Source organism: Apis florea, unplaced genomic scaffold, assembly GCF_048593485.1.
Source record: "Apis florea isolate Af1SG1 unplaced genomic scaffold, ASM4859348v1 contig_2899_pilon, whole genome shotgun sequence".
NCBI classification, from domain to species: Eukaryota; Metazoa; Arthropoda; class Insecta; order Hymenoptera; family Apidae; genus Apis; species Apis florea.
Window position 1 is genome coordinate 90,000 of NW_028256666.1, and position 25,466 is coordinate 115,465.

The 25,466-nt window shown below is 29.9% G+C and overlaps 2 protein-coding genes and 1 long non-coding RNA gene across 6 annotated transcripts; 2 read left to right on the top strand and 1 right to left on the bottom strand.

Annotated features, from left to right (window-relative positions):
* The first annotated feature begins 395 nt into the window (after nt 1–395).
* Nucleotides 396–10,089, top strand: yps (Y-box binding protein ypsilon schachtel). 4 transcript variants are annotated; one of them, XM_012495473.3, is made up of 7 exons: nt 396–1,160; nt 2,647–2,710; nt 3,593–3,626; nt 3,721–3,982; nt 4,050–4,360; nt 6,347–6,409; nt 6,762–10,089. In XM_012495473.3, the coding sequence occupies exons 1-7, from the start codon at nt 1,100–1,102 to the stop codon at nt 6,804–6,806; spliced, it is 840 nt and encodes a 279-aa protein (XP_012350927.1). In that variant the 5' UTR covers nt 396–1,099; the 3' UTR covers nt 6,807–10,089. The 4 variants fall into 4 exon arrangements, with proteins under 4 accessions (XP_012350927.1, XP_012350930.1, XP_012350928.1 ...); XM_012495474.3 differs by having other exon boundaries at nt 950–1,160; nt 3,721–3,961; XM_012495476.3 differs by lacking the exon at nt 6,347–6,409.
* Nucleotides 10,090–10,178: 89 nt separating this feature from the next.
* Nucleotides 10,179–25,174, bottom strand: LOC100867469 (protein-lysine N-methyltransferase SMYD4). Its single transcript, XM_012495472.3, has 9 exons — nt 24,232–25,174; nt 21,157–21,307; nt 19,355–19,482; nt 18,379–18,574; nt 15,447–15,568; nt 14,932–15,378; nt 14,149–14,350; nt 12,810–13,025; nt 10,179–10,689 (listed from the first exon to the last, which is right to left on the bottom strand). The coding sequence occupies exons 1-9, from the start codon at nt 24,590–24,592 to the stop codon at nt 10,365–10,367; spliced, it is 2,148 nt and encodes a 715-aa protein (XP_012350926.2). The 5' UTR covers nt 24,593–25,174; the 3' UTR covers nt 10,179–10,364.
* On the top strand, nt 10,336–11,071 carry LOC147657680 (uncharacterized). Its single transcript, XR_015291976.1, has 2 exons — nt 10,336–10,768; nt 10,857–11,071. It is a non-coding gene; the product is annotated as an uncharacterized LOC147657680 (long non-coding RNA).
* Nucleotides 25,175–25,466: the final 292 nt, after the last annotated feature.

Sequence of the window (25,466 nt, forward strand, 5' to 3'; positions counted from 1 at the left end):
ATGTTATAGAAAGATAAGATGCACAAATGTGATTTATTATGTCAATTATAAGAAATATTCAATTATTTTTTCTCTACAATCTCAGGCAGATTTATCTTCTTAATGAAACGTTATAAAATTTGAAAAATGAAGTTCGAACAGAAGTACGAGTATCATATCATATATGATTAGCATTTTATATTTGCAATGACAATCTTTCCTGACAATCTTCGTCCTTGGTTGCTCATTAAATTAATTTTATTTTTTTATATATTCGCTATAATTTTATTTTATGATTCATCATTACATGAATTTTATTGTCAAATATTCATCAAGTAGAGATTATACAAATAGTAAATGCATTTTTTCTCTCTACACATCTTATAGGTATTATATGTATTCTGAAAGGATATGATATGTGAAATTTGCTTAATATAATCAGTATCGTGAATATGGTTATAATCGTGAATAGTATGATTTAACTTTTAATGTTGTTATTCTAATAACTGGGTTGAACTTATATTTCAAAAATAAATAATTATTCTAATAGACGAATTTAACATATAATAATAATATTCATAGTTTACAAAATACATTTAGATATGAAATGATGTTGCATTTCCGTTAGAAAAATGCTTTTGAATGATATAATAAATCGCATAAAATAAAAGAAAAAATCAGAGATAAAATTACAAAACTTTAATTACATTTTTATTTAATAAAATTCGAAGTAATTAAGCGAGAAAATAAGAGAAAGAAGGTGGAATAAAGTAGAATAGTTTGCAATCGGTATAGAAGATCGAGCAGGAGAGAAAAGGCGCGCGCGGTAAAAGGAGCAAGAAAGCACGAGAAAAAGCGAGCAAGCGAGAAAGAAATCAAGGAAGTAACGCGTGAGTTACGTCACGCGCGTTCCGTGAAACTCTAGCCAGGATTGGTCAAATGAGCGGTTTTGTTTGTGAGCCAACCTATCAGAGAGCTCGTTAGACAGGAAGGATGTTTGTACGGTCGCCTGGAGGCGCAGCCATGTTGGGAACATTAGAAGGGAACCAACACCACAACCAGAAAGACGGGAACATCTAGGTTCGGCAGCGGCGTGTCTTAACACCTTAACACCACCACCATGGCTGACCCGGAAAAACAGCCCGAACAACCAAAGGCTGGCCAGCAGAAGCTGATCATCGGTGAGTGAATAGTATATTTAGTCTCAATATCATTTTTCGTGTATTGCAGCGGTGTAAAAATCGAGTAGAAAGAGAGCGGATTCGTTTCTCTGAGATCGTTTGCATGTAATAATGGCGTCTAGGGGAGCAGCAGACGTTCAGCCATGTGGCATGTGGCCGGCAAGCCGGCTACTATTTTTCTTTTCTTTATTTATATCTTTTCGAATTTTTTGCATAGAAATTGATTAAATTCGAAATTTATTCTTTCCCCACTTGTTTTCTCCTTTTTATTTTTTATTTTATTTTGACTAAAATAACTTGCACGATAGTCTCATCGACTGCCGAGTTCTACTAAAATTTCTTGATTCCTAGAGAGAAAGAGGGAGAGAGAGAGAGAGGGAAAGAAAGAGACGCGTATATCAAAACCCGTATAGACGCTTCAAAAGTATACACTCGTCTCGATTTTATTTCTTTTCTTTTTTTTTTTATTTTATTTTTATTCTTCCTTATTCCTTCCTTTCACTTTATCTCTATTTGTATCGAATATATATAAAATAATAATAATCTGAAATTTAACGATTACATCATAATGTTTCAATTTCTGGAAATTTCTTTGCTGTTTTTCTTTCCGCGCGTTCTCGATGTATTTTTCGTAAATCAAGCAAAACACCACTTTAGTTACGTAAGTTTCCGACTGTCCGTTAACGTTCACTTCCGTTTGAATGATTCGTTTTCGGAGCAAACCGGGCGCGTTGCCATCGTCAGCTTCCACTTTAGATTGGCCTCGCGAAAAGTTTTCTACGAGTGAAAAATGAACTGCAATTTCAAGAGGTTATGAGGAATGAAAAGAAAGGGAAACGTGCACGCGTCTGCATGCATCAATATACCGTTATTTTACCTGATATTTTATATTTCGTATTTCACTTCAAACGCGCGAAATGTGATCTAAGTGCAAATCGTCGGTGGAAACCGTTAATGAACGAAATTCTAGAAATGTGAGCGTATTGTTTTCATCTCTAGTGAAAACATTGGTAATATAAAGCATTTGCTATGTGAACATCTAATCTAACAGTTTGAATAGTTCGTTTTTAATTGTCACTACCATCACAATAATTAGTAAACACAAAGATTTCGAACATAAATAGAGTTATGAATATGATACGAAGTAAACAATTGTTATTATCATTTAATTGTCGATCTATACATATATCTATTTACATACTTCGATTTTGAAATTGCTATTTAATCAAAGAAATAGAAATTTTTAATTTATCACCAATATTGATATTTTTTTTTTCATATCATTATTATTTTCGATTTTTACAATTATTGTTTGAAACGAACTTTTCGTAAAACGATCAAATACAAATAAAATGACACATATTCAAATTGCTTCGAATTTCCAAGAAATGACTTAATCAAATTTAAGAATGCGTTTATCGAATAATACCGGGTTGCGTGATGGTAGATATTTAATTAGTGCCATTTCGTTTTTGTTGGGTTTCAGCTAACAAAGTGACCGGGACTGTGAAGTGGTTCAACGTGAAGAGTGGGTATGGATTCATCAACAGGTTAGTAACGATTTACTATTTTCCGCGTCATGTTTTCTTTTTTTTTATCTCTTTTTATTTTTTTTTTAATTTTATTTTTTCCTTAATATTTATTACAATAATATTTTTTTTTTTCTAACTGCGACATTTCTATCATCATCTATGGCAAATTAATTCAAAATTAACCGGCATTTTAGTTTTGTTACAAAAGGATCAATCTTGAAGACAGATTTGACAAAACGATTTTTAATAATGCAAATTCACTTCTGATTTCTAGTCGAGCGTTTTAATATTTATTACAAATAACAGGCGTTTTGTTTGACACGTGCATCGATCACATTTATTCGTTCACGGTTCCTCTATCTTCGACTATTTCTAGTACTCTTCTATTCACCCCCCCCTCCTCCTTCTAGTTACTGTACCTCACCTCATACCACTTCTCTACTACTTCTTCCCTTTCTTCCTCTTCTTTACCTTTCTCTTGTTGCTTCTTCGTAATATATACCGATATATATAGGTAACGATATAACGCATTATGCGTTTGGAAAGTAGCCAAAGCGTGTTGTATGTTATGATACGATTTTCGTAACATTGCAGTTAATAAAAGTTTACTCATAGATTGGAGAAAATATTTCGTGATAAAAATTTTGCCACTGATCATTCGCACCGTTGTTCGCGTTCATTGCGCGAATTAAACGGAATAATTTCAAATACCGGTGGTAAAGAAAATGATTGTCTGAATACCCATTGGATCGCACGTAACAAATTTTAACATTCGATCCATGTTCTCAGACGCACAAAATTTTCGTATAATCTTGAAACTTATGTATTTATGAATCATAAATGAATTCGCTTTCTATAATCAATCGATAATCATATACAATTTGTTTGATTTTTTTCTAGGAATGACACCAAGGAAGACGTGTTTGTTCATCAAGTAAGTATATTTAATTTCATAATTGTTCAGAAGAAACGAAGAATAAATTTGGATTGAATTTTTAAATTTTTGATCGTGTTAATAATTTTCACAGTCAGCCATCGTGAAGAACAATCCGAGAAAGGCTGTACGCAGTGTCGGTGATGGAGAAGTTGTCGAATTTGACGTGGTAATAGGCGAAAAAGGTCACGAAGCGGCCAACGTTACTGGTCCATCCGGGGAAGCAGTAAAAGGTTCGCCTTATGCTGCCGATAAGCGACGCGGATATCGCGGAGGTCATTGGTACATCAGTCAAAGACGTGGGAACACTCGAACTCAACGCAGACCTAGAGAAGGTCAGGATGGTTATGAAACTGGTGTGTAATAAGTGATAGAACGATATTGCCTTCTCGATCGAATTGATAATTTGTCAATCTGTTTTAGGTGAGGGTAAGACCGGGGACGAAGGAAACGTCGGCGAGGGTGGCGGACAACAACGACGTTACAGAGTTCGACGACAGTACGACGGCTACTATCGTGGATCACGCCGTTCTGGTCCGTCCGCGCAACAGCAAGGGGATAACTCTGGCGAAGGTGGCGAGCAAGGTGGCGAGACTGGCGGTGACGGTGGCGTGCCACGTGGTGGCGGCCGTGGACGCGGAGGACCTTCTCGTCGTTACTTCCGCCGTAATTTCCGTGGAGGAAGAGGTGGCGGACCTCCGCGTCGTCCTCGTAGCCAGGACGGCCAAGTAAAAGTCCGTAACAATTTTCTTTTGACTTAATTTATTTTCTTCATCGATTTTCGCGATATTATCATTATCATTATCACCAAATTGATATCAATTTTGTTCTTCGATCTTTGCTTTCTATCGCTCCATTTTACGCGAGATCGTCTTATTTGGATCTATTTCTCTATCGATCATATTTCAACATTTGTTTCTCCCATTTCGATTGGCATGAATTTCGGACATCGATTAATGAAAGGGATTATTTAAGAATCGCGACATTAACGCCCTTTCCGATCATAATATAAATTGTGGCTACCGTTTCACCTAACCTAGTAATTTCGATAATCCTGCATGGTAGTTTTCGTAATCGTAGTCTATATCACCGTTCATAATTTAATGAAGAATTTTCCTTTTGATTTTCCTGCTAGATACGATAAATTCGTGGTAGATGTAGAGTCATGTTGATATACTTTATTAATCGTTCAATGCATTATCGCTATCGCTCTTTCTAAATTTATGAAGGATTATTTTACTGGTGTATATTGAATATTGGCATTTATCAAATTGAATTCGAGTAATCGTTACTTTTAATTAATTATAAAGAGCGATGCAAGTAAGAATGGTTGTTTGGATCGATTAGAAAATTAGAGTCCGAGATTTATGCATTGTCTGTTTTTCAAAACCTTTCATTTTCTTTGTACGATACACTTGTAAATACGTCCATCATCATCAACGGATCGCACATACTACGTATTTCTTCTGCTCCTGTGTTTTATTCTATCTTATTTTATTTATACAATGTCTTAATTTAGTTGTTTGTAATTTGTTTCTTTCTTTGCATCTTTCTCTGTTTTTTTCTTTCTCTTTCTCTCCTTTATGTCTGCTTCTTTATCTAGTTATTTCTGTACATATGTACTAATAAAAAATATATATAGAGTAATATATATATATATTTATGGAATATCTTTAGTGGATCGATTCTAGAAATCAAAACAAATATAAAAGTTTGTTATATAAAAATGTTGTTTGATTGAAGTTTACTTATTAGGTTATAAACAATTTAAGCAATTCGAAGCGAGACAGAAAGAATGAGATCGCATTTTGTTCTCGTCTTGTTTCGTCTAACAATTTATAAGTAAACTTTAATTGCTTATAATTAAATAAGCCTCAATTGATATTTTTGTATATCACAACTCTTATATTTGTTTTGGTATTTGTAAAAGTATCGATTCCGTAAAGATATATTCTACTAATATAATAACACATACATATATACAAAATACCTTCGAAGCTTAGTACAAAAGCGATTGGATGATGATTCTATATGCAAAAATAAAAAAAAAAAAGAATAATTTGTTTTTTTTTTCAAGTAAGATTTTGTTTTCTAAATTAATTTAATAAATCAAATTTAAAAAAAGTTTCAAATGCAAAGGAAAACTAGTTGTTTGCCGATTATAAATAAGAATGAATTATCGATAGAAGATAATTCTTCATGTAAAAATAAGTAAAAAATATAGAATATCTTTTTCCTTTAAAAATTAATTTTTCAGAAAATTGGATTTGAAGATTCAACGATTAGATTCCTTGATACAATAAATATTCAATATTCTCCTTTTTCAAAAATAAGAATATAAAATTTTTTTTTTATTTCTATGTATCATATATAACTACCTGTCAATAATTCGTTTCAATAGGATATTCAATCAGGGAATTAATCAATTTTACTTTTATTTGAAAAATTTTTAAACATGATTTACTTGGAAATGAAAAAATGTTATTTCTTTTTTTTTTTTTCCCCCGATTTATTTTTGCATGTATCATCAATCACTATTCGATCATGTGTACCATGATTTCCGGGACATTCTGTATATATATATATATATATGTATTTTTTTTTTTTTTTTTTTTCAGTTAGTTTCTGTTGTATCACGCGATTGTTCGGTCCGTTGACGAATCTTTATCGTAGCGCTTAGCACACACTATTTGCACGTATCTTTTTTGTACTCTTTTCAGTCGGAGCAGAAGTCGGATGCACCTAAAGATAAGGATGCACTTGTCGATGTCCCTGCTCCACAGGTAACATGGCTTTATTTTTCTCTCTTCCCTCCTCCATCGTTCTTTCGATCGTACACGCTATCCTGTACTTTTCCATTTTCACTACAACTCAGTTTTCTGCTCTTTTCTTTCTTTCTTCTCTTTAACATCTTGGGGTTAGTTCTCTCTTGGTATCACAATAGCCACCAATCCTTATCTGCTGTGTTTTCTTTGTTTGTGTGATTCGTTGCTTTTCATTCGTTCGCGTTCTTATATTTGTACTTTTTTTTTCAGTGTAAGGTTACTCATGTTTTATCATTGTGAATTGGCCCGGTTTTCTTCTATTTGAGCAGAATTGTAAGTAATTGTTAAATCTTATTCGTTTGATTTGCAGGAAAGTCAGCCGGTCCAAAACACCACCACCGAAAGCACCGCTTAACCACAAGAGTAATGGTACCACTACAACAAAAACACTCCTTTTAATATATAACACCAACACCCGTTATACACTGAAGCAACAGCATCGACAACAACCGCAGCAGCAACAATGTAACATAACAATTGAAAAAGTTAAAAAAAAAAAAAAAAAAAAAAGCGAAACAAAAAAGCAAGAAATGAAAAGAAATTATGAAATACTGCTCCACTCTCCCCGGCAGATAAAGAAGATTAAAAAGTGTGTGCAAAGCGCTGCCGGAATTATTTGATATAATAATACGCTGAAAAAGTCTCGTCGTGAAGAAGAAAGTTTATCTTGGATCGACTACGAGCGGACAAACTCTCAAATTGAACTTATCGCCGTACGATGATTTTTTTTATTGTATGGAAAAATGGAATAGATTTTCGAGTAAATTTTTTACTCGTTAAAATTCTATAGATTATAAAAAGAAAAAAAAAAAATGGTCCAAAGAAACGCGGAATCGAAACTTAACCGTGTGATTCGATACCGCGACTCGGAACGAAACGGCGATAAGTGATATATTTCGGAGTATTTCGTTGGACGGAGGCGGCGGTGAAGATGAAAAACGAAAATTGCGACTACAACGAATTTCGGTGTATACAAAGTTTTTAAGAGTAATCTCAATTGTGAAGGGAAACAACGAAGAGAGAAGAGAAGAAATACGGTGATGGGATAAAATACGAATTCGAATAGTGGTATTTTTGTTCTTGTTTTTGCGTATTCATTGTTCCATACGTTTTAATTTTTCTTCAACGAAACGCATTCGATCGTTTTACGTATATGTATATCTTTGAGTTTAACGCGATGTTCGCGGAGTTTTTCTCTTGTCGTAATCGGTAAATGCGCGCGTGAAATCATTGGAACATTGCAACGCTACTACGCGCGCTTACCCGTGATTGTGCCAGCTTAATCGTTTCAGTTTCTCTCGAAATTATTCCGTTCTTTTTTTTTCTTTTTTTTTCTTTTTCTCTCTTTTCCTCTTCTTTCCCTTTATTTTTTCGTCTTCATTGAAATGCAAGGTTCGATTTCGTTTTGAAAATCAAGTCTTTCGTCGTGTCGCTTTTGTCTCTTCGGTCCTCGTTCGTTCGTGACTTTGCATCGCAGTAACAGAGAAAGAAAAAAAAAAAAAAAAAAAAGAAGAAAAAAAAAACGATTCGTTCAATGATTAACGACTTAAACGCGATAGCAAATTATGCAAAATTTTTTGTTTGATTCTATATTTAGCGACGTGTTACAAACTGTCGATACTTTCACGATCGCTTGTACCAAATAACACGGTCGATGTGCCCCAGGAGGGCATATAACCTTTGAAGCAGATGAATGTATTATCTGACTTTAAGAAATTTAAGAACGCGTTGCGAGTTAATCGGATTAATTATTTCGTAATTTTTGATAATGAATCGATAACGTTCGATTATCGTGTAAAAATTGTCACCGTTACTCGAACGTGTCGATTCTCCAAATTTTGAAAATGTCCTCTCAATTGACAATGCAAACCTGCGGTTTGTCAGTGAGTGAATGAACGAGTGAATGAATGAATGAAGAAATGAGAGAGCGAGAGCGAGAGAGAGAGAGAGAGAGAAAAAGAAAGAGAGGACGAAAAAAATTTATACCATTTTGCATGGAAACGGAACATTTTTTTAAATTTCAGTTTGTAGTTTTATCGTCGGAAAATAAAGTGTACAATTTTCTTTCCAAGCGTTTTGAAAGTTACACGCGCAGTTTGTTGTGACACATTTTTCTTTTATTTCAACATATGTGAACAAGTTATTTTTTAGTTTCCTTTTTGTTTTAATTTTTATTTGTTTTTCCTCATTATCATCGCAGTCTTAATTGGTCGCCATTGTCGTAATTGTCATCGCCATCGTCATCGCCAACGTCGTATGGTCATGTTGCGATTTTCGATATAAAAAAAAAAAAAAAAAGATTTACACTCTTCAAATGTTTTTGCGATTGATCTTGGAATGCATAGTTGGGAGAACCAGAATACCAGAATAGAGCTGGGGCAAAAAAGAGAGAGAGAGAAGAGAGAAAGAGAATGTGTGCGTGTGCGTGTGCGTGTGTATGTTGAAATATAGCATCAAATATGAAACAGTATCGCCTGATCTCGCGTTCCTCCGCAGTCGATTGAAAATAAAAAAAAAAAAAAAAAGTGAGTATGAGGGAAGATGGTAGCGTGCCGGCTCATAAATAATTAAAATACGAGATTTCATCGTGGTCTCGTAGTTCTTCAATGAGCCCACGCGCGAGACGCAGAATTAGCGACAAAAAGGAAGAAAGGGAGAACAGAAAGCGTAAAGAAGACGAGAAACACGCGTAATTTGACAAAGAACGTTATAATTGTACGAGAAAAAAGAACGATGCATGTGTTGAAAGTGAATATCGGAATTAAAAGAAATAGAAACAAGGAAAATGTACTAAAAAAAAAAAAAAAAAAAAAAAAAGGAAAAAAAAAGAAAAAAAAAGAAAAACCGAGCGGAAGTGTACGCGTGTGATGAGCGCAACAGGCAACGCGATGTTCGAAGGTCGGCCAACGTTGCGGTTGAACAGCGAGCGCAAAGCGATCGTACGATCCCTTTCGAGCGATCTGTATAATGTTGATGCGTTCCCGTTTCGATGGCCTGGAATTAATCAGTCGGGTGACAATCGTACTCGACGGTTCTCGGTACTCTCGTTTCGTTTTTCTCGAGCGAGACGTTTTTTTGAATCGCGTTTATTACTTTCGAGGGAGAGACGAGTACGAGAGGATCGTGACAATCCGCGTACCACTCGTTGCGACAGTCAATTAGTTTTAAATTCAGCTTTTCGCGAGGAGCGATCGCAATGATGCACGATGATAAGAAGCTGTCCCTATCGAATCGAAGGGTCGAGGGACAGATGGAAAGAAAAAGGAATGAAAGAGAAGAATGTCGAGGGAACTTGTGTCCCTCGAATAAACAACAGGTAAAAGAGGAGACGTAGATCTCGCCGGTCGCGACCTGGACGCGTTGCAACACGTCGTCCGTCGATCGATATCCCATCGATCGTTCCATCCTGCTTTCCTCATTCTTAACCTTTTTCCATATTTTTCCCTAATCCCAATCCATATATCCTTGTCCTTGTCCCCGTTTCCTCAACGACTGACGATTCCCTCCTTCCCTTTGAACCCAGTGAATTTTGTACCGAAATGCGAAACTTGGAAAAGCTACTTTCATATACGGAATTTAATTTTTTCACGAAACATGTGCATTATAAAAAATAAATGCCAAAAAAATCGCAAAACTCACGAATTGAGGGTGAAGTTTGTTACACTCTCACATCGATTATCCATATATTTCTCCTTTTTTCCGATCTATCACGTGATTTTTGTAACAATTTCTTTGAAATATCTTTATTTTAATCACCATTTATCGAGATAAATGTTGCTCAAACGATCAAACTACGATGAAGGTAATAATCACATAATTTTTTTTTTGTTTTTCTATTCCTGTTCTCTTTAGTTCCATTTCTTCTCTATTTCGTTGTTCATAAGATGGTATAGATGGTAGCAAATTCGCGTAGTCAAAGGAAGGAGTCAAGTTGGTAAACGTTTCCTTCATCCGCCATGCACGCGCTCGCTGCAATTTCAGCCAAGTGAGTGTCTTTATGAGGCGGCATAGCGATTTTATGAAACTTGCTTGTTGCTTCAAAGAATGCCTCCAGTGCCTTCTTGGGTTGTTCTTTTTCCATTGTTTCAAATCCTCGAGCGTATAGTCGTTCGCATTCGCGCAACTGGTCCAACGATTCTCTCAAGTCGATTTTTCGTCGACAAGAGGAACACTCGAAGATGGATTTGTTGGTATTTCGTGGACGCTGGTGAATGTTAGAGCATCCTTTGGTTGGACATCTACGATTGAAAACAAATTTATGAAATTGTGATCAAAAAACTAAACCAGGCTGTGAATATAAAAATTTTATTATAAATTGTAAGTGTAAAAATTTTCATTGAAATGGATAGTTTCTTCTATAAATACTTGTAGATTTGTAATTCTTATTGGTTTAATATTTTTTTAGATATTGAAAAAAGTTTTTTCACTGATATCTGGTAAGATAAGTAATTTCATATGTAATATGATGGATTCATTTTATGAAGATGAAGATGTTGTATTTTATTGTTGACTTTATAAATCAATTTAAATTAAATTGAAAAAGATTGTAGCATTTAAACGAGACAATTTCTCAATCATATGAATTTAAAAAAAATATAAATGCAACTATTCTGAGAATAATACGAATAATCATTTATCATTTCTTAACATATATTTCTTGAAAAATATGAAAAATATTTACTAATACGCTATAACAGTTTCATAATATTCATACAAAGTTTAAATAATTTAAAAATTAGATAGATATACAGAATATTACAGTAAATTGATCTATTTTTACACAAAACTAATATTATTTTTCCATCAATCCAATTCTGTAACATTTGCAATTGAAGTATCTCCTATCTTGAATATATCTTGAATAATATATTTTTTGGAATAAATATTGGATATTATATACAGAGATCGAGTTCAAGAAAAATTTGGTCAAAATGAAATCTTGTGATTTCAATTACTGCATCAATACTCTTTAAACTCAATTTAATTTTCGGTTATAGGAAAAATATACAGTATTCTGAATCTTGTTAATAAGGAATTATTCTATTTGTCATGAAAAATATATTTGTATTGTTTTGTTTCGTTATTATAGAAGATTCAATTTGAATTATAATTGTTTTATATATTTATATATTTATGTATTGTTTTACATAGTTGAAGAGAAAGATTTTTTGAAAAAGATAAAATTTAAATTATTTCCCTAAAAATAAAATTTGATAAATGTATCTCACATATTATAATAAGATTATTTTAAACACTTTGTTATAATGAGAAAAATAAAAAAAAATTTGTGATTTGTGTCAGATGATGATGAAAAAAATCTAAAAAAATTAGTATGAATTAATATAAAGACAACACAATTTGAACTCAGTATTTAAAATAATCAACTTATTATATTAATTTTTTTAATAATTTAATTTTAAAAAATTTTTTATTCTGCTCGGTTTTAATTTCAAAAATGTAAATATATTCATTATACATATTGTAATATTTTTCAGATTTTGATTAGACTTAATGTAAGTTTAACTTGTGAATTAAAGCGAGTTAGGTTAATAAATAATAACAAAAATTGTAATTTGTTTAAAGTTTTATATTATATTATTATTAATTAGTAAAAATTTCCGCCAAAATTTTCCAAAAAAATATTTATGCAGTTGTATTGAAATTTTGAATTTCAATATTGGCATATTGGCCACGTTTAAATTTATTTCAATTCAAAAAAAAAGATAATTCGAAATTAAGATTTTTCATTTTCACATTTTCATGAATTAATTTTGATTAGACTAAACTTTTTATTCTTTTTTTTAAAATTATTGAGATGCAACGAATTTCTACTAATTATTTCTTTATTATTTATACAGGATATTAATATATTTCTGAGATACATCGACTTTTTCTCGCTTCATCTACACAAATTTGAATTATAATTTAATAAATAATTCTTAATCGACATTTTTGTACATTAACTTTTCTATTATTCGTTCCGACCTGAGAATATATTAAAAATATATCTTCCATAAATATACGCATCATAACAAAGTGATTAAAAACAATCTATAAAAGCGTAAAGTTTATTTAATTATATAAAGATAATTTTTATTTTTTTCAATCTAATTTTCTCTCAGATTTCTGTATAATATTATTTATTTTTTTTTTTAAAATTCTGTTCACATTTCTCTTTAAAAAGTCATTAAATTCACGAAGAGATGTGCAATACACGTAATAATTGATTATTCCAAATCCAATTTGATTTCTTTTTGATTTCGTACTTCATATTTTTCCCTCAGATCCCAACACAAAAACATCTTTATAGGCGAGTATAAGACAATATAAGACAAGAAAAAAAGAAAAGCACATTCACCTCAGTCTAACATCATCGTTTGTCATAACTTCCAAGCATGGCCAGTTTTCACGACAGGCGTTGCATTCACAGAAAAACCAATATCTTCCAGCCAGACTTCTTCGTCTTTCCTCTAAGTTTCGTTTCGTGAATATAGGCCCGTAATTTTCAGCGACCACGTCTCCTGGTCGGAGACTGCGAGTTGCTCGAATCACGATACAACGGCCGAGAAAATATCTAAAGAAGTGCAATAAGAAGTATAATAATTTCAGAGAATTTTAGTGTGAAAAGTTATGGTTGATCTAATACGAAATATAATATAGTCCTTTGTTAACCAGTTTTTTTTAAACATGCATAGAAACTAGAAACTTAATATTTCGAAGATATTGTGGAGATTTCAGTTTTGAATAGAACAAATTTTTATTTGTCGTTTTTATAAAAATAAAAAAAAAAAACATGAAAATTCTAAAATTTCATATTTCCATTTTATGAATTGGTTCTAATTTTAAGATTAGGTTAGATTAGATAATTTTTAGATAATTATTTTTACAAAAAAATAACAAATAAATCTACATATAATTGATTAATTTTTTAGTTACAAAATTAAGTTTCATTTCTTTAAATTCATAATATTTAATTATGAGCAATAATGAGATTTCCTCGTTATATGTGCAAAAACAATAAAAATGACGCCCATCTATTAAAGTATTATGTATCGTAAAAAGAAATACAAGCATCTCTAGAGAACGCTTTTCTCTCTTGTTTCTAATCAAACTAATAAAAATTGAAGAATGAAATTGAGTAAAAACAATTGTCACGAGACTTATATCTCCCATAACGAATGAACTTCTATGCTATTCCTGCGACAATTAAAATGGACATCACTGTAACTAAAGATTGAGACTGAATTTTTAAATTCGAATTTTATGAACTCTCGAAACTTTCTACACTTAAAATATTTATATTATTCTTTCTTTTCCTGAAAAATACTCATCTGTCTCGCAAAGAACTAACAAACTTTTAATTTCTGAAATTTTTTAAATTTAGAAATTTCATAGTTGGCCATATAATAGTAATTTTTTCGATTTGCAGAAAATTAAATATTTGTCTTTTATTTTTTTAAGTAAACTGTATACTTAATGAATTGATGAAATTGTGCCAAATATAAAATGAGATGAATTATAATACAAATGGTAAATATAATAAAAATAAATTAACATTGTATCGTATAATTTATTATCTTCGTAATTAATAATTAATTTGCAAATTATTCGTCACGTTTCGAAAAAAATAGCAAAAAGTTTCGAGGCTTAAGAACTCGAAAAGTCTCGAATAATTTATCCCTAAAAGTAACAACCACCTGGTTACCGCCGGATAACAATCGTGATTGAATCGGGCAACTGTCGGATAAATGGCTACTCCTATATAGATAGGTTTGCTACCACGAAACCGATGCTCCACTCCAAGTCGCGTCTCGAATACTTCGTGCGCGTTGAATTGCAACAACTGAAGATGTTTCAGCAGCAGGCTGGCCACTGCGATCTCTCGATCGTTGGGCGTCTCTGAAACGAGAGGGCGTGATTAAACTCTATTTTCAAGCGCTAAATTTTTGTTTGTATTCTTCGAACCAATTATAAAGACGAAATAACGATTTTGAGCATATAGAAATACATATCGCTTATTTGCAAGAATTCAAAAATCATGATTTTAAATGTTTTAAGATTAAGAATCTTGCATCAAAATTCCAAGGAAACGTGCAATTCAAAAATGCACTTGTAAAATTTCGTAAAATGGAAAAGTGTTGTGCAAAATATGTAACAATGGCTTTTTTTCTGTATATAATACAATTTTCAAAAATTGCAAATTTCATTGCTACTAATAAATAAGCAATAGTGTATTATATAAATATATAAAATAAAATTTTTCTCTTTTAGGTCTTTGTTTTCGAGAAAATTAAATTCGAAAACTTGTTCTAACTATAATTATATTAATTAATTTTCGATTTTTACTTGTGAAGATAAATAAAAAAAAAAAAATATAGAATAAAATCGCATCGTTTTTCGAACGAAATAAAATTAATTCTATATTTTTATTTAGAGAAAATAATCTCTCCTCTTCAAAATAAAATACTTTCCTTTCTTACCTTCGTTGCTCGACGGATCGTCGAAGAATCCAACCTTCTGCAAGCACTTAAAAAGAAACGCCGCCATCAACGATCTTTCGAAAAAGTCCTTGGCCGCCCTTCGTTTTTCATGCATCACGAGACCGTACACTCGCAGATCCACACTTTCCACCATTCTCTCCTCGCCCCCCCCTTCCTCTTCTTTTATTTCCCCGCGTTTCGTCACCGGTTCCCCCTCCTTTGTCCGTCTCGAGTCTCGAAGTTTCTTCCTTCTCGAACGACGCTTCGCCGACTTGCTCAGTTTCCCCTCTGACGTCGTCGTTGTTATCGTCGACGATTCCGCGGCTTCCTCCCCGTCCACCACTGGATCCTGACGATTTAATGCTCGGTGGACGCGGAGGCAGCCTGCTGCGCCAATTTGAGTCGCCATTCGCAGGGCGAGCATGCTCAAAACGCTCATCCCCGAGCCTGACGAAGCAACAGACGATCGTGTTTTTCGGAACGTTGGAGCGGGGATTGTTACTCGTGCGTTATACCTATCAACAGGGCCAGAATTTTGCACTCGTATTTGTGGTAGCCGGCCAAGGCTGCATCCCTGCACTTTCTTCCACAGAACGCCACGCTGCTGCAATCCGGACATCCTATCGGCGCTTTGAATCTGAAAATGTCGAAGTTGGGAAGAATAAAAAAAAAGGAGATAATATTGGTTTTTTAAAATTGGTTAGTTTGCATACTTATATTTACATTTTGTCCAATAATTTTCGAGAGACAGAGATGAGCAATTTTTAAATGCTCTTGCACATATTGTACATATTTTCATATCATGAATGAATGAAATGAATTCATTCATATGCATGATCTTATGCATAAGTGATCTTTAAGATTATTTATTACATATTATATGATCTTATAAGATCAGAAACATTTTATATATTATATTGATATTTTCAATGTGATTAGCTTTTTTTTGTTTTAGACATCTTTCTTGAATAGAATATTATTATCCAAACAAATGGAATTTGACAAACCTATGGTAATTTAAATGGTTATCGATGATGATTCCAGATTTGTCTCCTCTCAATTTCTTTTTATGATGCACTGTTAAAAATATCGTTTATGATACACCTGAAAATGATGGTCAGGCACACGAATGAATTCGTCTTGACACATGATATGGTTTCATATGTTGTAAAAGCATATGCAGTATTGCAAATTAAAGAAAACTGAAGATCACTTTCTTTTCTGCAAAAATATATACAAAGAACAAAACAATTTTTCTTTCCAATAAATTATATAAATTTATATGATCAACAATGCATCAATTCTTTTATTCATTTATTAATAAACATTTATAAACATTTTAATATTTTATTCAAAGAAATAAATGCCATTTAATGTCAATAATCATCATTATGTCCAAAATTATTAATATTAATGTATATATATATAACTAATTAGTTTCAAAGTCATTATTTTTCACTTGTGCCTAATCACAAAAATATGTCTTTCTGTTTGGCATGCATCAAACTTTATTTGCCATCAATTTTTCAAGGAATAAGAAAAGTTTTTTTTTAATACTTTACATTTCATTCGTGACGATCGAGGTAAAAGAGAAAATGGAATATATTGATACGTAATCATTTAAAAACCGATATAGAATCGTTTCAGAACCGATAATAACGGTTTCTGCAGAACCGGGACCGTAACCGATATAGACTAGAACTTTTTTAATTTATAACTGTTATAATATCATTTCGGTTCCATATAACTGTTTTAGTTAGAACCGATATATAACAGTACGAAGAAATTATTTTCAGAATCGTTTTAAAACTACCGATTTAACTAACGATTTAATACAAAAAGAAAGTGGAAATAGATTTTTGAAATAGATAGACTTTAATAGACTTTATTTACATGAAGTTTTACCTGATTTTCTTTCTCACATAAGTTTTAACGTGCGATTTTATATATTTTGCTTCCGTTTTTGAATAGCACACAAATGCTTGTTTCGAAAATGTGTGAAAATTCAATTTCAGATTTAATTTTTTTTTTTTTTTTGTAAAAGATACATAATTTCAATCAAAATATAATTTCGAAATATATTTGTGGAATACGTTTAGAGGATTGATGTTAGAGATAAAAACGAACGTATAAATTATGAAAAGATAATAGAAGAGAATTTATATGAAGACATTTTTGAAGGATCAATCCTAGAACGAATGCAAAATTTGACACATAAAATTAGTAGATTTATTTATTAAATTATTAAACAAATTAAGTTCACGTTGGATAATGTGGAACAATTCTAATAACAAGTTTTTATAATTATTAATAAATAAGTTTTAACAGATATTTTTATAATTTCGTCAACTTTAATTTTATTCTGAAAGGTGTATTAATTTTAGAGCAACAACCTTTCATACCATGATGTTTGAATATCATATTACAAATAGTTAGTTATTGGTTGTTCTATGGATAATCCATATTCTAATTGTAATAAGCAAAAAAGAAATGATAACAGTAAAATATTAGAACAGATAATATATCACCTGTGATATATATTATATCATAAATTTGTATATTTATACAAATGTTTGATTAATCAGTATCATTCACACTAATTTGGCCACTGTTCTAAACTGTCATCTGTGTAAAAATAATCGTTTGGACCAAAAACGAGTGTACGACTGTTGTCGTCAGAATTGTTTATTTTGGATGAATCCTCCAAAAATGATCCTCACGAAAAGATTATTATTATTATATAAGGGATATTAACTAGTCATATCATATATTTGCCTTCTGACTGGTTTATTTTAACGGTTTATTTAAATTTAAGTAAATTATTTTAATTTATTTTAATACGAATTAAAATTATTCAATTTATCTAATCTAATCCAAATGTAAATACTAGTAAAACCTTCATTATTCAACTAATTTAATATTCGAACATTCTATCATTTGAATCGTATTCGCAATAATGCAAATTATCTATATACCACTTCAATGAAAATAATGACAGTTCTATTGTAATAAATAGTATTCGTATGAATATAGAATAATTTTCAACTTATTTCATATTTTATATTAAAATAATCAAACATTCCATCACTTTACAATGCAAAAATTAAATTATCCCATCATAGCGATAGAAATAACGAAGATTATATTACAACAAATAATATTCAAATATTAAATGAATAATATTTTCAAGTTACATATTCATGAAAATATTTCAAATTTTGTAACAATATTTGTTGTACAATTTATTTCATATATTTTTATATTAAATATTTAAATATTCTAAACGTGTAAATTAAATTATCTTAGCAATGATGAAAATAATGAAAGTTTTACCGTAGCAAATAATATTCGATTTAATATATTAAATAACGCTTGGAAATTTTCCAATATTGTTTCAAATTTTCGCGGTTCTTCTAGAAAAAGGATATTTATGGGGACAAGGCTAACCTCGAAAAACAATGTTGGCAATGGGTACCGAAGAATTCTGGAAGCAGAATGGCCGCGTGTGGCGATTCAATGATCAATCGGTCCCCAGGCTCGATATTTTTCGCCGCGATCACTCGTTTCCCAGCATTCGCCGTTTCTTCGACGTCAAGGAGAGTCGAGGCTCCTGGTAGACGAGGATTTTCACCACCTTTCAATACTGAAGAGTAAACGAATTCGATTTGAAATGAATAGAAAAGGAAATCGTTAATTATCTACAGTTTGATAAACGAAGTATGAGTATGAGTATTAAAATGAATTTCTTGATATTTCAAACGTTAACACGTTCTTTGTGGAATTTCCGATACGAATGCAATACAATTAAATTACGGTGAATATTCCAATTTAATATAAGTTGAAAGTATGTAAATTATACACAAAATGAATTGTTTATCGTAAAGAGGATTATGTATTTTTGTTTATAAAATAAAAGAATTTGAATGTTCTTTTGAAAACCATTTTTTTGGTGTAATTGTTAATTTAAGAGTTAATTAATATTTATTGATTAAGCTTGGACATTGTTTTCCGTATTTATTTTTGTATAAACGAAAAATTTTATTTTTTGAGTTTCAATAATTGATAAATTAAGGGATGACAATTTTGTGGATTTTTTCTATAAATGAATAAATAAATAATTGTACAAATATTTCTTTTCAAAGGTAGAACAGTTGAAAGAGTAACAATTTTTTGATTAAAATATGTATAATCTTTTAATTTTGTGGATTTTAAAATGTGTAGGTATATATTTTTTTTTTGTATAAATGAATATGTAAATAAACGAATAAATATTTCTTTCCAAAATTTTCAACAGTTCAACAAAATTTTTTTGGTTAAAATTTAGTGAATTGTTTGATTTTATGGAGATGTAGATGTGGATGTATATCTTATGTGTAGCTTGTATTGGCCGTCATGGTTGCCAATCTCAACGACAGAAACATACCATATTTCTCCTCGGTGGCAACCAATGCTCCATTCCTTCGATCCGACACCTGTTCAATAGATACTAGGCTTTTCTCATTTGCACGTAAGAATTTCTCGCACGTTTCTTTCTTCCGAGCCAACATTGTTCTAAAAGATACTTTCTTTTTACTTTTTTCCAAAAATCCAAAATAGCATAGTTATTTAAAAAATTAGAAAAAACAAAAAAATCGTCGAGTAAAAATTTAACTATTTACTTAAATAGATGGCAGCCATAATCAAATCTTTTTTAGAAATAAAATAAACTCTCAACTCTTCTCGTTACTTAGAATAACCATTTAAATGAAAATTTATTTTGATAACTAATATATTAATGATCAGAAAATTTTTTCTTCATTACTATTAATACAATTTTTAAAATGTTTCTTATATTTAATTATTGTCAATTGTCATTTGTTGCAATTAATATCCATCAATAGCACAAAATTAATTGTAAAACTTATATATTTTATTAAATCGAAGAGAGATATGAATATATATGAAACAAAGAATAAAATAAATAATGAATTAAACATCTTGGTTTATTGATAGGAAAATGATAAGAAAAAATATATCAACCAAACTTGCATGTAAATAGCTTTTTAATAGGTAAACGCCTAGAGGTCATGCTAAAATCGTTTTTTTTAAATGGAATGATATATTTCGTATCTATTATCTAGTAAAACATTTTAAGATAATGCGCACAATGATTTGCATAATGGTACAAGGTCAATTTTAAAATCAAATTCGAGAATAATTTATTTTATATAATTCCTCTGATTATTAATAATATCATTAATAACATCATAATACGTATATATCGAATATAAACATTCTTATACGTCATTATTTATTCTTTATCTATGAATATTATTAATTTTAAATATATTCTACTATAGATTATAATATGGCTTACAAAATATGTTAAGGATGAACAATATGGTTCATTAGACTTAATGCCTTTAGATTTTTATTTATGGGGAAGATTAAATTAAAGAATACAATAAAATAGAGAATCGATAATCAGAGAAGAGATGAAAGAACGAAATTTGCTCAAATTTTGGATGCTCAAATTCACCACTTTACATATTTAAAGTAAATACAATAATACATTGATAAATTGTCATTACACAAGTAAAATATTTGATTGCTCATATTAAGAATAAATTATTTTCTTTTACAATTGATAATACAAGCTTTATTGATTATAAATGATCTTGAACCAATGCTTTACTTTTAAAATGCTTTACTACGACATTTTACAAAAATATATTATTTCATATGAATTCTACTTACCAAAAAAGTTATTCATATATCAAATTATGATGCTTCTTATCGTGCAAATTTAATCTGGTATTTCATTTTTTCTTTTCATCATTAACAACAATTGAAATATTCGGTTTATTTTAGATACATCATCTTGTATAATGTTTAACATCTTAACTTTTCCATTTAATTCTATTCTTTGTTTCATGCATATCCATATCTATCTTTCTATAAATAATAATTAATCTTATATCATTGATCGGTTAAATAACCATAAAGTTGACAATAATCTAATATAATGATAAAACATTTTTATAAATTGATTACGAGTAACAAAGAAAAAGAATTCTTATCATTGTTATTGATTATTAGGTAATCGAAATAGATAATTTTAATTATTTATAACAAAGATCATTGAAAAAAATATGTATATTCATCTTCTTAACTTTGAATAATTTTTAAAACGACACTTATGATCTCTGTTTCTTCCATCTTCCTGTCAAACGCTTCTCTCTTCACCTTAACTCGTTTGGCAGAAGATGATTCATCTCCTCGACGAAAGTCAAATCTTCCAGAGCGAACCGGTGTTCGTTCCACGTGAGAAAAGCCTCGGCTCTAGCTAGGAACGCGAGTGGTAATCCTAATCCTCGATCGACTGTCTTGCATTTGCCTGAAAAAAAAAAAAAGAAACAAGAGAAGAGAGAGAGAAAAATTGATAGTGAAACGAAAAAAATTAAAATTGCATCTCAAAATAATTATTTTGCTTTTATTTTATTACAAAGATCTGCATTTTTTTTTTTTTCGTGGTTTCATGACTTTTTCCCCAGAATAGCATCATATTGAAGTGGATTATATTTATTTATATGTATAATTAAAATTAATGTCTTATTTATGATTTCATATGCAAAAAATAATTTCTGTAAAATTAATTTTTTGAAAAGTTTTGATAAGACTTCGATAATTTTTTTTTAAACATATTTTTAAAAATATTTTTTGATTTTAATTTCGATTGTTACGTGTTATAAAATTATTGATATTTCAAAATCATGTGTATACGTAAAATAATGTTCATGTTATAAATAATATAAATTATTATGAAATAATAATTTTTTTTTTAACATAGTTAATTATGCAAAATCATTAAAAATATATAGAGAATTATTTTATAAAAATAGAAATTATTGTAAATAAACGAAAATTTTATAGAACCAATAAAATACATATTAATATATATTTATAATATATATTTAAAATCAACAGAGAATAACGTTGAATTTTATTTTGAATAAAAAAAAATGAAATACACAAATAATATTATATTAATATTTAATATACAATTCAGTATATATATCAATACATATACTGAATAAGAAATATCAATAAATTTTGATAATACTTGGTATTGTCTTTGCTTTGGTATTATCGATTTTTATCTAAAGATTGTCTAGGATATTTATGCAAATGTTATCATAATTTATACCTATTTTTACACGAAATAAAGATAAAAAAATGAAACTCGAACAAAAATATCTATGTTTCTATCATTGTCCATTTTTATCGTAGGACTAAATTCTAAAAATATATTTTTTATTTTACATATTTTGCATAATGCATATTTTTTATTTCCATAACGTGTACATATTCTTCGCATGAATCATTTGTTAATTCCTAAGTATGTTACTAATGACTTTTTCCTTTTTTTTTTTTTTTTTTTTTTGATTTTTCAAATTACATATATATATATATATATGTATATAAATGGAGTGTACGAAAAAGAAATTGAAGGCAAATTTTAAAAACGTGTAATAATAATTATCAAAAGTTGAACAATTTCTTAATAAATGTAAGTTCAAAAATCATTAGTTTTGAATTAAAAAAAAGATATTTTATATTTTAACCTCTCATCCATTTCACCATTTTCCATAGAAGCATGCATAAGTTGAACAATATTCGATTCATTTCTCTTAACAATAATTTTCGATTTTTTAATTCATTTAATGAAACAATTGATTTATTATATATTATACGTCTCCATAGATAAAAATCCATTGGATTTAAATCGGCGTACTTCTATAAAAAAAATATATTGAAATACAGATTGAAAAAAAAAAATACATAATATTTAGAAATAATATTTTATTACAATAAAATATCTGAATACTTTCAAAATTAATGATTTTTGATGATATGCTTTTAAAATTTGTACTCAATTTTTTTTCTACACAATGTATATTTTCATTTTTCATATACATATATCTATATCTAAGAAACGATTAATCACATTGTCGCACTGATAGTATTTTCAAGAAGTAATTTTCGAAAATTTTACTTTCAAATGTGTCCGCGCCTTTATTGACAAAGAATGATGGCAATATAATGGCAATCACAATATATGATTCTTTGTGGCCATCAAAAGAAATCGTAAATGATATTTACTCGATCGTTTTGAATTTTTTAAATAAATAAAATACATCTCGAAAAAATATCGATACATTTGCAATTCACGTCTGTTGCTATTTTAAAAACACCCCAATATAACATTTTATATTTTCTTTTTCACATTTTATATATTGGTAAATATAGTATGTATAATCTTAAAATTCGATTTTTTTTTTCGATTCTTCGATTTTTACGTATATTAGCTAAATATTCAAAGATTCGATACTGATTTGAATAATTTTGATACTTTTGGCAGATTGATATATACAGGAGTTTTCCACTTGTTTGATGTATCATGAATCTTCGACGTAAATATTTAAAATTTTGTTCGATCGACAGTAAAAATTTGTATGCTGATAACAATAAATAATTGTAATGAAAAAAGTTAAAAAAATTTATCAATAAATTGATAAATCTTCCAATAAAATCAATATTAAAGTGATGTCTAATATAATTTTTTAATTTACAAATATTTCTAGCAGAAAGAAAAAAATGATTTAAACATTTCAAAAAATTTTTTCTTAATTCTTTGTCTATTAATTTTTTTCTATTTTTTCTGTAGATAATTATTCGTTATTTTTAATAGATAACTAGACAATATATTTATTTATTATTTCTAATAAGAAGTTTTAATATATTTATAATATTAATTTATTGATAATGTGGAATTTTATGTAAATTATGGATTTCTAATTCATGTTATTTGAATAAATGTGTTTTTCATTTCATAGATATTTATTATATGCATATTTAGATATATCTCGAAGCAAAAACAATATATTAATAGATATGAATATAAATATACAAGTACTAATAACAAAGATAATAATAATACTAAATTTACTAAATATCATAATCAATACGTTCAAGAGAATTGAAATCCCATATTAACTCCAAACTCTTTAATAAAGAATTATACTATTTCAAGCAAAGATAACATTTCCTAATCAAACATTAATTTACAATTAATGTAACGAATCTTTCCATTCAAAATTCCTAAATATATAAAGACATAACCACAAAAGATACACGTAAACCCAGACGTAACCTAACCTTAATTTCTTCCATTAATCGCGCAGTGGGCAAAAGTTTAATTAAACATCGGTAAATTAATTTATTATCTTCCAAAAAAAAAAAAAAAAAGAAAAGAAAAACCTGGAAGAGATGCTCGAAGAATGGCTTGACTGAACAGCAATAACGCCTTCCGTCTTTCCCCCGCTGCCATTGCCTCGAATCCTTCGAGTCTTCTCGCTCTAGACGCCATTGCATCCTTGTCACGATAAAGGATCTCCGTGCGATTCAATGTTTCTAGAACAGCGTCCTTTATCTTTGAATCGGTGAAAACAGTTCGAACTCGTTCCTCGTCGGTGGCCAGTCGACCGAACACCTTCGAAATCCACTGTTCCCCGGCGACTCGTGTCACGTTCTCGCTAAAATCACGGAAGAAACCTCTTTTCTCGGATCTCACGGTCTCCAACGAGCACAGAGTTTTGTAAAACCGTTCCGATTCTGCCATATCGATGTCGTTGAATCGATACACCGGCGCGATCGATCGCGGTTAAGAGACACCGGCACGGAAGCGTACTAAGTGGTAAACGAGATTTCGTTCTATCCAATCGAATAATTTTAGACGAACTCGACCCAGCTATTTCCGTCTCGAAATAGCAATTGCGAATTGCTTTACGCCGCGGAGCGTTGTTGCAATTATTACAATTGAATTATTCCATGTGATATGTGTTATAATTAATTAAAATGTAGTTCACATTAATCGAATTATATTTTTAATTCAGATTTTTTGCTCGATCAAGATTACTGTGCTCATTCACGATCGCATAAGATATAACGTAATCGAACGATGACTTGGGAATTAGGAATCAAGGAATGTTGATTAAAGCGAAAGTGATGAAATGATGAAAGATGAAAAAGATTAAGTAATCGGGAAAGTATCTGAACACGAATAGTGTTTTTATTTTGTTTTTTTCGAAATTTAAACATATGTATTCAAATAATGAAATATATATCTATTTGATACAATTTTAATTTACATATTATATATTATGTTATGTACGTTAGAAGAAAATACAATATATTAACGTTAGAACAATCTGTCTACAGTATCTAACCATCTATTTTACGTAAGAATGATTGCAATTAAAATGATGTTATGAAAATAAATTATACAATATTAATTTTGTTAAAAATACTTTCATGCTCTCGATAATCGTAAAATAAAAAATTATTTTTTGATTGTTCTATAGTGTTAAGATTATAATATATCATGTATATTACAGGGAAAAAATAACGGCAATCACGTAAACGGCTCACTCATTAAGAAAAAAACACCGAGGTTATAATTTGATTACATTGAATTCCAATGTATTTCAATTATA

What these genes read in the sequence shown, in the direction of transcription:
- yps (XM_012495473.3), top strand. Translation starts at nt 1,100, where the DNA reads ATGGCTGACCCGGAAAAACAGCCCGAACAACCAAAGGCTGGCCAGCAG. An exon ending in GCCAGGACGGCCAAGTAAAA is followed by an intron (nt 4,361 to 6,346) that starts GTCCGTAACAAT and finishes TACTCTTTTCAG; the next exon opens with TCGGAGCAGAAGTCGGATGC. An exon ending in TCGATGTCCCTGCTCCACAG is followed by an intron (nt 6,410 to 6,761) that starts GTAACATGGCTT and finishes TTTGATTTGCAG; the next exon opens with GAAAGTCAGCCGGTCCAAAA.
- LOC100867469 (XM_012495472.3), bottom strand. Translation starts at nt 24,592, where the DNA reads ATGGCAGAATCGGAACGGTTTTACAAAACTCTGTGCTCGTTGGAGACC. An exon ending in CTTCTGCCAAACGAGTTAAG is followed by an intron (nt 19,483 to 21,156) that starts GTGAAGAGAGAA and finishes AGTATCTTTTAG; the next exon opens with AACAATGTTGGCTCGGAAGA. An exon ending in AATTCTGGCCCTGTTGATAG is followed by an intron (nt 15,379 to 15,446) that starts GTATAACGCACG and finishes TTGCTTCGTCAG; the next exon opens with GCTCGGGGATGAGCGTTTTG.